Here is an 11,605-nt window from a genome sequence, read left to right as displayed (position 1 = left end):
CTCCTGTTGCATCCTAGTCGCATTGCATTGCTGAGGCACGCGCCATCAGTGAGGGACTGCTCGTTGCCGAGGCACGCGCCATCAGTGAGGGACTGCTCGTTGCCGAGGCACGCGCCATCAGTGAGGGACTGACTGTGTACCTTAGCAATTTTAAAATCTTGTTCAGTTTGCCACAAGTTGACAATCACTGCTCTACAGGGACTGGGCTCTCTCCATAGTGTCTTCGCTACATTTACCGCTCGTCTCTGTATTATGAATTTCTGTGTGCGGTGAAAAATAAACGAATACTTTGGTTTCATCTGCTCAGTGTCTGGGTGATTACTAGAACCCCCAAATACTCACACCTTGTCCTAGTTATCTGCTAATTTCTATTCACCATACTGTGATTACTTCCATGCAAAATATTCTCCAGTTTAGGTCCAACAGGCTTCCATCAGCCCCAATGACTGGCTCTATAACAGTGTTCAGTTCATCCAACAGGTCTGCATTAGAAGGAGCCGTCTCTCCCTTACTCATCCCGACCCTTCCCTACACATCCCCATCTCACCCTAAGGGTCACAGGACATCTCCCACCAGTCTAGAACCCCCAGACTGAAATCTGCAATACATTTTCCTACAGACGGAGGTCACATCTGCAGACGGTGGCATTGTCACCTTCTGCTGGAAGCCTCCGCCCCGCCTAGAGGCCTACAGCTACAGGTGCACTTTAATTCCAATTAATATGGCCAAGATCTACCAGCAACCCATGAGGTAGATAAATTTAGTCCCGGTGAAGACGTTGGGTCCATTGAGTCACATAAAGGAAGTCAGGCAAAAAAAAGAAAAATCTAAGTTGTGAAGGTTTTATTAAAAAGTTTTCAGAAACAAACAAAAAAAAATCTTATTTATTCATAATTATGCCTTTTTATATGCTTTGAATAAAAACCTCATAACAATCATGCACCACACTCAGACGCACACATACGTCAGTCTGGGTGGCAACACCTGAAGCTGGAACCGGTCAGTCACCTTCATACAGCTAGCGGAGGGGTGTGCGGGGTTACAGGCAGCTCTCTCAGGACTGTACACAAAAGTAACGAGGAAAAGGAGAACATTCAGTCTGTGCCCATGGAGAGAAGGCGTTATCAGGGCGTTATCAGGGCGTTATCAGGGCGAGCTTCGGCAGCATTATAGTGGAACCGTGATCTTTCAGGGGAAGAAAAGAATGGCGGATGCGATTAAACACACCGAGGATTTCTCAGTCACCGTTTAGCCGAGGGGATATAAATAGTTCTAACATAAGTGAGACTAAAGGGTCTATTACAGCCAGAGAGTGCAGCACATGCGCTGCAGCCATACAACTAGGATTAGAGACTACTACGCTGGAAACCGCCCCAGAAAACGCACGATCCGTAACCCTAAAGCTATGGAGCCAGGCAGAAGGCAAGTGGTTGAAGCACAGGGAGGCTAGGCTACTCCGATGCCTCACGCCTGGAAAGAAACCGGCTACTATGAAAACTTTGGCAAAGGCGAAAAAAAATAGCTGCGAGGAAAGTAAAACGCTGACCGCTAACAGAATTCCACGCCTCTAAACTTTGTACACATGAATCATCAATACAAAAACAGCAGAATTCCATGGAGTTACAGCCCGGAACTGGTCCCAGACATCCATCAGTTATACTTTTAAAATAGTTTTCTCTTTTTCACATTAGTTTCAACAATCTGTTTGCAAAAAGACATTACTGGTCCGGCACCAAGACTCTCCTAGAGTCCATGGATGGTCTCACGTTGTGGACCCCAGAAGGGTCTTGCAGCAGTAGAGTTGAGCCCTCCGAAGAGAAGTCCATTCAATGGAGGTTTAGTGAAAACTCATAGTAGACAAAGTACACATATTATAGGCAGCAAGTGCACACAAGAGTTTATTGGCCACCTACAGTAAGTTCTCTTAAATAAGACTGAGTGAGGCTGCGCAGTTCTTCCAGGGCGTAATCCTCTGGCATCGGGAGACGTCCAATGTGGGGTGCGAGCAGTCTGAGCGGGACCCGCTGGTGATCAGAGGCATCATCTGACTCAGGGGAATGTTGTAAACGTAGGACAACGCGGAGGATGTTAGCAACGCGTTTCGCCATTTCTGGAAAAGAATAAAAGTTGGTTAGATATGCGGTGATCAGTCAGATCTGTCACCAAACCAAAACAGAAGCCCGCCAGTAAAGCGGCGACCCATAGAACAAACACTTAGGGTGGAATTCAATTGTATTCGCGGCCCGCATCTCCCGTCTAAAGTGACAGGAGATCGTGGGCCGCTATACAATTGTCAAAAATGTTCGCGCTGAACGCGCCCATAGAGGTCAGGTTGAGCCGCGTAAAGCAGCTAAACCCGACCAAAGTGCTGGGCGCGATCGCGAAAAGTGATGTTTGGGCGCCCAAACAAGTCACACTTCGCACATTTCAGCTCTCATCCCCCAGGGGCTGCGAGCTGAAATGTAGCACTGGCAGCTCATCGTGCCCGACAGGAGCAAGAATTGAATAGCTCCGTCGGGCGCGATAGCGGCTATAAAGAACTGAATTCCGCCCTTACTCCTAAAACAACTTATTTTAAGACGTTTGCATGGTAAAAAAAAAACACTTACCAGACTGTGCCAACCTATCCTTGGATGTGTAGCACTGTATCTGTTCCACCCTGTTGCAGACCGACGTCACCTTTGTGTGTAATCTCTCCAGCTCACATCCAGAACATTCTCGCTACGAGGGGAAAGACATTAGCACGATTTTAGAGGACTCGCTGGAGAACAGATCGGGAAAGGTTTAGCGCTGCTGGGAGATTGCACGGCAGAACCGCCTCACCTGTCGGATACTGTTAAGCATGTCTACGATGCTGATGAAATCCAGGTAAACCTGTCCAGCGGTGTCCCAGCCCTGAATGTGCGTACTGTGTTCTGGCCGGGAGAGCTCATCCAGGAAGCTGCGTAGGTACGAGTAGTTCTCGTTGATGATAGCATCTGATAAAAAGACAATTTATACGAGTTTCCATCACACAGATGATATTCCTGTACAAGCAGAACGCTCACACGGGAGAGGGCCATTACCTGAAGCCAGGTGCCGGGCCACAAGTCTGTGGCACTGGTTCCAGTGGCCAGCTCTTAATAGATAGAGCACTTCCTTGTGCTTGTCCCCGTCACTCCTGGAGCGGATCGCCTTCGCCTCGTGAATCCATTCTGCTGGGATGCTCAGCTGCTTGGTAAGGAAATTCTCCTTCGCCAGCGACTCCGGCGTATCTCGCAGCACGCAATGCCGGTTCAGCAGCTCATGTACAGCTGCCTCCCGAATACTAAAGGAGACCAAAACATTTTTAAAAAGTATCGGTTTACATCAAAGGCACTAGGTTTAAACCCAGCACAAGCATACAAAAAGGGATTCATGTACATGTGCAAGGAATCCTTTCCCCTCCGTCCCCTGGACGCAATGCGGTGACAGGAACGTGGATATTGAAAAGTTAAAGACAAAAACTCAAACCCCTCCCATCTATCTCCCTATTGGCTGTCAGGGACCCAGAATGTTTCTAATAAAACCCAAAGGAGGGCATAATACAGGAATGAGAGAATACAGGAGAAGAGAAAGGTTGTTAGGTAATAAGCAAGAGAAATAATAGAGAATAAATGGGAGCGCTCAGTGTCCTCAACGGAGGGAGAAAGGGGTTTAGCAAAAAGCCAATTTTCTCTAAAAGTCTCATCCAGAGACCACTTGACTTTTTATCTACAAAACTGCTTAGAAATTGTAATTTTTTATTTAATAAAGTTTTTAAGGTATTTAATATATCTAAAAAAAAAAAAAAAAAAAAAAAAAGATCGCTATATCTATCTAGGGAGCATTTTGCACACAACCCCCCACCCCCCTATGTCCATAGTCCCCCATTCTACTACAACTACCCACCCTTCATTGGCAAAGGACCCCCTTGGTGGTAATAAATTCTAACATTACCCCCTTCCAAACCCCCCTTAAAAGTAGTAATAGAAAAAATAAAAAATAAATTAAAACACTGCCCTGCACCTGTAAAAATCAAAGCAGCCCCCCCCCCCCCCCCCCATCTACCCTGTGACCAGTTTAATCTTTTTATTTAAACCCCCCTCTCCCCCTCCATCATCATATGGTTTTATTTTATCCCTCCCCCACTTATGCTACATTTCCACCAGGCGGTAACCCTTCCGCGCTCTGCATGTGGGTGTCAGAGGGGACTGACGCTCAGTGCCCCTCTGCCGTAGCTCAGCTCTCTCCTCGCACCTTGAACTCCGGCGCATGCACCCCACAACGCCGTTCACACAGCATTCTGGGGTGCGATTCTGGCAGTGTTGTCTGCGGTCACAGACCGCCACATCGCTGCCTAGGGTTCAGGGCAGTCAGAGGAATCTCTTCTACAGCCGGGGCACAGAACGGGCGGCGCGGATGTGATGAGATGAGATCTTGCCGGCTAAATCACTGTTAGCTTTACTCGCATCACACATAAAACGGCGCCAGGTAAGTGGTTAAAAGTCAGAAAATGAGGTAAGTAATATTAGCACAGCAGCAGCTACATAAAGGTGGTACGGAGTGGTGCTAGACACAGGCCCGAGACCAGTAAGAGCCCACAGAAATCCCAGCACCCCAACACACCTCATCACTAGCACCTTGCAGGGGGGATGGCAGATAGGTGGTCCTGACTTCATCTACTGTCACTATAACCAACCAATTAAGGCTCACAACAATGTCCTTTATTAAAGGGGGGGGAACCCACAGTCCTCAGTAGCTTACCCAGCGTCAGGAATATGTAGCGTGACAAATATCGCCCACTCCCAGAGCCCCACATTTTCCAGCTGGGCGGCATAGTTGGCGTGCAGGAGTCCTTGGCTCTGTTTGGAGAGGTGGGTGTAATTTAACGCTTGCAAAACCATCCACAGGTGCCAGCTGAGACGATAGTCCAGGGGGTCGACAGTCACACTCGTAGGGTCCAGCAGCTGCCGGAGATCGTAAAACCTGCAGGGGAGTCACATTGCAGCGCGTCAGCCCTAATCTCACTGGCGGCCTGATAGCAGGGCGGGTACCCCTATCTTACGGGCATCATTGTGGTCTAAATGAGCATCATTTTCAGGTTTTTGTATTTAAAAATAAATAAATAAATAAATACCAGCACTTCATATGTAATTCTGCTCTCAGACATACCCCATTACCCCTTCCAGGGTCACATAAGCTCCATTTCCAAATACAAATATTTCTCTTCCATATGTCTGCAAAGTTTTTATGAAAGAGTCAGGTGAATTACCATGTACTAATAATGTATGTACACAAGCGCAGTATATACTGTGTGCATGTATAACATCGTTAAGTAGCAGGGTTGGGGAAGGGAGGGGGCGCTAGCGTGCCGTCCAACAAGTGTCTGTATGTTAACCCTGTCGAGATCCTGGCGTCGGGATTCTGACCACCAGGAACCAGACTCAGTATTTCATACCGATCCCCTATGATAAACATCTTGAAACCTGAAAATGGGTCAGTCTGGTATTTGCTGTGTTCCGTTTGCAGCATGGGAGGCTTTCATTTAGGGCTTGTAATCCAATTTAGTTTTTATGCAAATAACCCCCCCACCAAAAAAAGTAAATAATCTCACATGGACAATGTAATTGGTTCTGTACAGAAATATCACCTGAAACGAGTGCCTGCTAACAGCTTCTATTAAATGGTCCTTGTTGAGGAGCTTTAACTTCATGTATGAAAATTCCCATTTCCCTGTGGACTGTATGCCTGCGAGCAGGGCCCTCTAACCTCTGGCTACTGTTACCCCAGTCGTGTTTTCTTGTTCCCAATTGTATGCTGGCACCATACACAATGACCAGATCTACCATTACAGAACGTTCAGAGCATTCTGCTTACATATAGAGGATCATTAACGTACGGAGAGAGAACACCAAGCAAGGTCCTGGCGAGGACGTCACACACCTGTCACTGTACAGCTTCAAGAGGTGGAAACAGACATCTCTCTTAAAGGAGGAGGAATAGGCTTCAATGGGGTCATCCTTTAGATGCAGGCAGGGGCTCTCCAGGTAGGCAGGCAGTGGGTAAGCTGCATAACGTAACCCTTCATCAGACTCCTAGCAAAGACAGAAGATCAGTAACCACCACAGACCCATTACACCAGATGGCTATATAAACAGGTCAATGGGGTGTCCTTACCTGAAAGGCCTCTTCATACATGCGCAGGGCCTGGGCGATTGATTCGGTGGGTGGCAACATGTACCAGAGATGAACGGCCAGCGCACGCTTCCAGTCCAGCTGTGAGCAGACATTGATGCTCTTCTTATCTGAAGACTGCCACACCTGACAGGAGACACACAACCCGTAATCACTCCGCAGTTCTGCCTGCAGCCAGCATGCTACATCCACCCAGCTCTACAGCAGCGTATACTCACAGGGGTGCTGGACAGCAGGGCGTACACCTTCAGCCTCTCCTCCTGGATGAAGCGGTCCACTTGCAGCTTATTCCAGTCTACCAGCTGCATGGTCATTAGCTCCCGCACGGGCTGACTGCCAACCAACTGGGAGAGCAACATGGCGAGACGGTGATCCCCTGCCCAATCAGAAACAAGCGTCACAAGGAGAAGAATTCGCTGCACTTACAGCATAGGTTTCCCTGAGAGGGTAAGGCTCGTATGTACAGAGCTACACAGAGGCGTCCATATCAGGACACACAAGTTACTGTACAGCTCAGACTCGGAACAATCTCCTGCACCTTTAGAAGCACCGAGTAGTAGCAATGCCGGGGTACCAGACTGCCCACTATGAAAGCACTCACCTGATTTCTGCGCCAGGCGGCACGCCTCACTGATGCGGCATCCAGTCAGGTAGCTGAAGACTGCCTGGATAGGACGCTCGTGGCTGTGCAGAGCCACCTCCTCCTCGATGTGCTCTGCCGCGGTCTCAGCCAGCCAATGGGAGAAGGCTTTCCTGCGCCGAAGTCTCTCCACATACTCGTTACTTTCCTCTAGAGAGGCCTCGATATCCTGCAGCTGACCCCACAGGGCTTTGCACATGGTCCATGTTAGGCACCATTGGGTCACCACAGCTGCAAAGAAAACAGGAGGAAGGAGGAGGAGAGGCGTTAATTACACACAGCTGCAGCGGTCACAGGATCCTCCCTGAAATCTGAAGTCCACTCACGCTCCAGGTCTGCAGGCTCCTCGCAAATATCACGGACCCATCCGGCATAGTCATGAATGGCTGCATAGCCTGGGTTTGGCACCAGACGGGGACACGGTTCTGCCTGCACAGTGCTGTTCTTCAGCTCAATCTCCAGGGGAATGAGGTAGGACTGCAGGTCTTTGCTCTTCTCTTCCAGGCTGAGCTTCTCTATGCGGACTTTAAATGGGGACTCTGCAAGACTGGAGGTACAGAAAGGGAACCATCAGTGTGAGGAGTAATAGCTCATGTATATTATAAGTGTTTAGATTAAATAAGACTGTGGCACAGGTACCAGGCTATCATTGACACAGATAGGGACTTTATTAGGTGACTAGGTTAAAATAATGGCTTGAAAACAAAAACTACACCTGACCACACCCCACCAGAAGCAAGATGCACTTGCTGTTATAATGCCACAGACTGTACAGCGTTCTATCCCTGTACTCACGATTTAGACGTGTTCGGCATGGGCAGGAATCCGTAATCCATTGTGTCCGCATTCCCGCCGTCTTCCATCTTGCTGGACTCACTCAACACATCTCCATTATGAGCCAGAGTCCAGTTGGGACCCCACCCTACGCGAAATGACCTTCCCATGAACAAAGCCATATCAATCAGGAGCTTGCAGCGTCCAGCAGAGACAGATTCCTCCAGAGGAACAAGGTCCTGCTGCCGACAGGTTCCTACAGTTCTCAGCTGTATCTCTGGGACGAGAGGCGGCTTAATGAAGGCAGAAGCCAGAGGGCCCAAGGTGTGCCATTCCGGCCCCGCCGGGCTGTACGAGGGGAGTCGTGGACTTTGAGAGCTGTGAAGTGTGTCACTTGGCTTGAGCAGGGTGGTTCCTGAAAACCTGGACTGTAGCAGTCCTCCAACTACGGAGAGAGGAGAAGTTACACATTCAGACAAACATACTAATGCACTCTTATTTTTAATGGAGTCAGTCTGTACAGCGCTGTACAGGGAATATAGGACATGACCGAGAAACTAATCTGTCACTAATGCAGATAAACTCCGGATGTTGTCTTATTACAATCAGTTCTGTAAATATTCTGCCTGAACAGGTAGAAATCAAATTTGCTAAATGCTGGAAAATTCCCCACAGACACAGAAGGGAAGGCTTTTTATACTTGTTAAATCCTTTTCTCCGAACCCACTGGGGGACACTGGAACCATTGCTATGATCAGCACAGCCAGCTTGGACACCTTAAAAAAAGTTCCATACAAAGTGAAACCCCACGAGCCGAGCATAAAGACAGAGGACACCTAGTGCCCCCCAATGGGCTCAGAGACCAGGATAACATTCATTTTCTCCATCATACTCTTAGCAGACAAGGGAACATCCCAAAGCTGACCCTTCAGGTTGGTACACCCAGACGCTGCCACATGCAACACACCCTGTCCAATGCTGGCATTCTCACTAGCAAAAACAAACATTCATCTGTAATAGGCATATGACCCCGAGGACAAGGTGGCTGACAATACAGCGACGTTACACCAGGGGGCGCTCACCAAGCTGAGAGAATGTGCCGTCACATTGTCAGGACCGGTATTCCCCCAGCCCACTATAAGCCCGTCCCAATACAGAGGTGAACAATGGTCCGTAATAAACTGAAGACTCCCATTAACATTGATCATTAGAGCCCTGACAACACCCAAGTGATGGGATCACTTCTCTTATAATGAGCAAAGTACCCTAGTGCTAGTACGATCAACGTAAATGAATGGTAGTGTGACGGACTGCAGTCGCAAAACCAGGGAACACTGAATCCCACAATATCAGGCAGCAAATGTAACAAGAAGCACTGTCAGACTATCAGCGTATAATAAATAATATACTATACATAACAGACGGCCAGTGTACATCTATACAACTTAATGCCCCATTTAGGAAATAAATCCAATATTCACAATAACACACCGGTACGTACGTATATATACAAACACCTAATGTCTCCTCAAGGAAATAAAACTTCAGTATCCATAATGAATGAATTATACATAATAATATGTACATTACTACATGTAGTTAGCCTGACAAAACAGTGTTTGTAATTTTTCTTCTGCAGACAGACCACAGCCTAAAGTTGGGATCATAGTACCCCAATTTGTGTGGAACTCGAATACAAACGTGGGGTGAAGTCAGGGCTTTAATCCCGCTACACTGCCGCAGACACCTTCTGACACCATGCGAATGACAAACATCCCAAACACAAAACAAAGTATAAGACTAACCTCAGAGTTTGATAACTGTTCAGAATATAATTATAGCCATCAATACTGTATTTAGCTAGAGAGCACAGACTCATCCAGCCACAGGAAATACCAGTCCCTGTTAGTCTCCAGGAGCCGAGGTGCAACGGTCAGCAAGTGCTCCAGGAGCCGACGTGTAATGGTCAGCAAGTGCTCAGGAGCCGACGTGTAATGGCCAGCAAGTGCTCCAGGAGCCGAGGTGCAACGGGTCAGCAAGTGCTCCAGGAGCCGACGTGTAATGGTCAGCAAGTGCTCCAGGAGCCGACGTGTAATGGCCAGCAAGTGCTCCAGGAGCCAAGGTGCAACGGTCAGCAAGTGCTCCAGGAGCCGACGTGTAATGGCCAGCAAGGGCTCCAGGAGCCGCAGTGCAATGGCCAGCAAGGGCTCCAGGAGCTGCAGTTTAATGGCCAGCAAGGGCTCCAGGAGCTGCAGCTTAACGGTTAGCAAGTGCTAGGGCCTCTTCCCCCGCAGGCTGTTACTACAAGCAGGACAATATACTGTGGTTGGGACTTACCACCGGGTGATCGCGGAGACTGTGATGAAGGGAGCAACAGACGGGGAAACCTGGTCTCCTGGAAAGCAAAGCTGGTGACGTCACCCCCATCCTCCTCCATCAGAAGAGACGCTTTCATCACCTGTGGAATAAAGAAGAACCGGGGGTGATATAAACCGGATGTAGTAATGCCGAGGTGTGCCTGCAGGGGGAGCATGTGAGAAGACAGACTTGTTTGGCTGATACAACACAGATTATAGTAGGTTGTGGGAATGGAGCCAGGTAGCCCCTGCCCCAAATTATTCTGTTAGAAAGCGACTGACCTGTAGCGCATGAGGATTCACCCCCAGGGAAGATGCAATGTACGATGAAGCAGACACCAGCTCCTGCTCTTCCATAACATCATGGTCTTCATACACAGTATCCAGGGCCTGATCCTGTGTGATATCCGCCATGTCACTGTCCATCTCCAGAACATGTCCCGACTGCTCTAGTCCAGGGCTCTGACCAACAGCAAGAGAAGAGGGGCAGGGTTATTGCCCTGGATGCAGACAGGACATGCACACAAGCCTTACAGGTACGAGGGAGGAGGTTCTCACATGAGCAAGTCATTCATCACCTGTGCTCTGGGGAGGGGGGAGTGCAGAAAATCAGAGATACACTAAAAAAGGTTATTTATTGTACATTCTGCCCCAGATATGGCTTTGTATGTGCACTCATGTACCCAACGCACTACATCCCTCATTGTAAGCCGTTCCCCGTGCAGGCGACAAAGATAAACCACCTACCACCCCATAGGTTACACAGAGAACTTCCCAGTTTCTCCAATCTACAGCTCGCTTCTGCCTTTATCATTAGTGAGCAGGACCGGCCGGCTGACTTATACTTCACATCTGAGGTTTTTACACAAAAGCTCCTGAGCACCAGTGCAGATGAAGGCGTGATCTCAGTATTACGTACTTTATAAATGAGGGTCATGGCGTGACATTCCTCACCGTTAGAGGGCTCAGGTCACAATGACGGGTGCCCCACACAATGGCTAGGAGAGCAGCCAACACCTTCGCAGAGTATAAATCACACTGGACAGAAAAACCACAACCCAGAAGCCGACCATGACCATCTCCTTTCCAGTCACCCAGAAGCCGACCATGGCCATCTCCTTTCCAGTCACCCAGAAGCCGACCATGGCCATCTCCTTTCCAGTCACCCAGAAGCCGACCATGGCCATCTCCTTTCCAGTCACCCAGAAGCCGACCATGGCCATCTCCTTTCCAGTCACCCAGAAGCCGACCATGGCCATCTCCTTTCCAGTCACCCAGAAGCCGACCATGGCCATCTCCTTTCCAGTCACCCAGAAGCCGACCATGGCCATCTCCTTTCCAGTCACCCAGAAGCCGACCATGGCCATCTCCTTTCCAGTCACCCAGAAGCCGACCATGGCCATCTCCTTTCCAGTCACCCAGAAGCCGACCATGGCCATCTCCTTTCCAGTCACCCAGAAGCCGACCATGGCCATCTCCTTTCCAGTCACCCAGAAGCCGACCATGATCATCTCCTTTCCAGTCACCCAGAAGCCGACCATGGCCATCTCCTTTCCAGCCACCCAGGAACCGACCATGGCCATCTCCTTTCCAGTCACCCAGAAGACGGTAACACTTATCATCAGCCACCCTACTGCTC

At 49.0% G+C, this 11,605-nt stretch overlaps 1 protein-coding gene across 2 annotated transcripts in view; it reads right to left on the bottom strand.

Annotated features, from left to right (window-relative positions):
- Positions 1–828: 828 nt before the first annotated feature.
- Positions 829–11,605, bottom strand: part of NUP98 (nucleoporin 98 and 96 precursor) — a 120,972-nt gene continuing 110,195 nt past the window's right edge. For both annotated transcript variants that reach the window (XM_088453880.1, XM_088453881.1), the window contains 13 exons: positions 10,249–10,428; positions 9,947–10,067; positions 7,631–8,054; positions 7,162–7,382; positions 6,797–7,066; positions 6,414–6,571; positions 6,178–6,321; positions 5,944–6,095; positions 4,765–4,986; positions 3,066–3,307; positions 2,824–2,978; positions 2,610–2,721; positions 829–2,110 (listed from right to left, as the gene is read on the bottom strand). In XM_088453880.1, the coding sequence (XP_088310006.1) occupies positions 1,899–2,110; positions 2,610–2,721; positions 2,824–2,978; positions 3,066–3,307; positions 4,765–4,986; positions 5,944–6,095; positions 6,178–6,321; positions 6,414–6,571; positions 6,797–7,066; positions 7,162–7,382; positions 7,631–8,054; positions 9,947–10,067; positions 10,249–10,428 (2,613 nt within the window). In that variant the 3' untranslated portion in view covers positions 829–1,898. The remainder of the gene's footprint in view (positions 2,111–2,609; positions 2,722–2,823; positions 2,979–3,065; positions 3,308–4,764; positions 4,987–5,943; positions 6,096–6,177; positions 6,322–6,413; positions 6,572–6,796; positions 7,067–7,161; positions 7,383–7,630; positions 8,055–9,946; positions 10,068–10,248; positions 10,429–11,605) is intronic.

Source organism: Taudactylus pleione, unplaced genomic scaffold (assembly GCF_031769625.1).
Source record: "Taudactylus pleione unplaced genomic scaffold, aTauple2 ptg000598l, whole genome shotgun sequence".
In the NCBI taxonomy this organism is placed as follows: domain Eukaryota; kingdom Metazoa; phylum Chordata; class Amphibia; order Anura; family Myobatrachidae; genus Taudactylus; species Taudactylus pleione.
The sequence above is the reverse complement of the archived record's forward strand: the minus strand, read 5'-3'. Positions and strand labels throughout refer to the sequence as shown.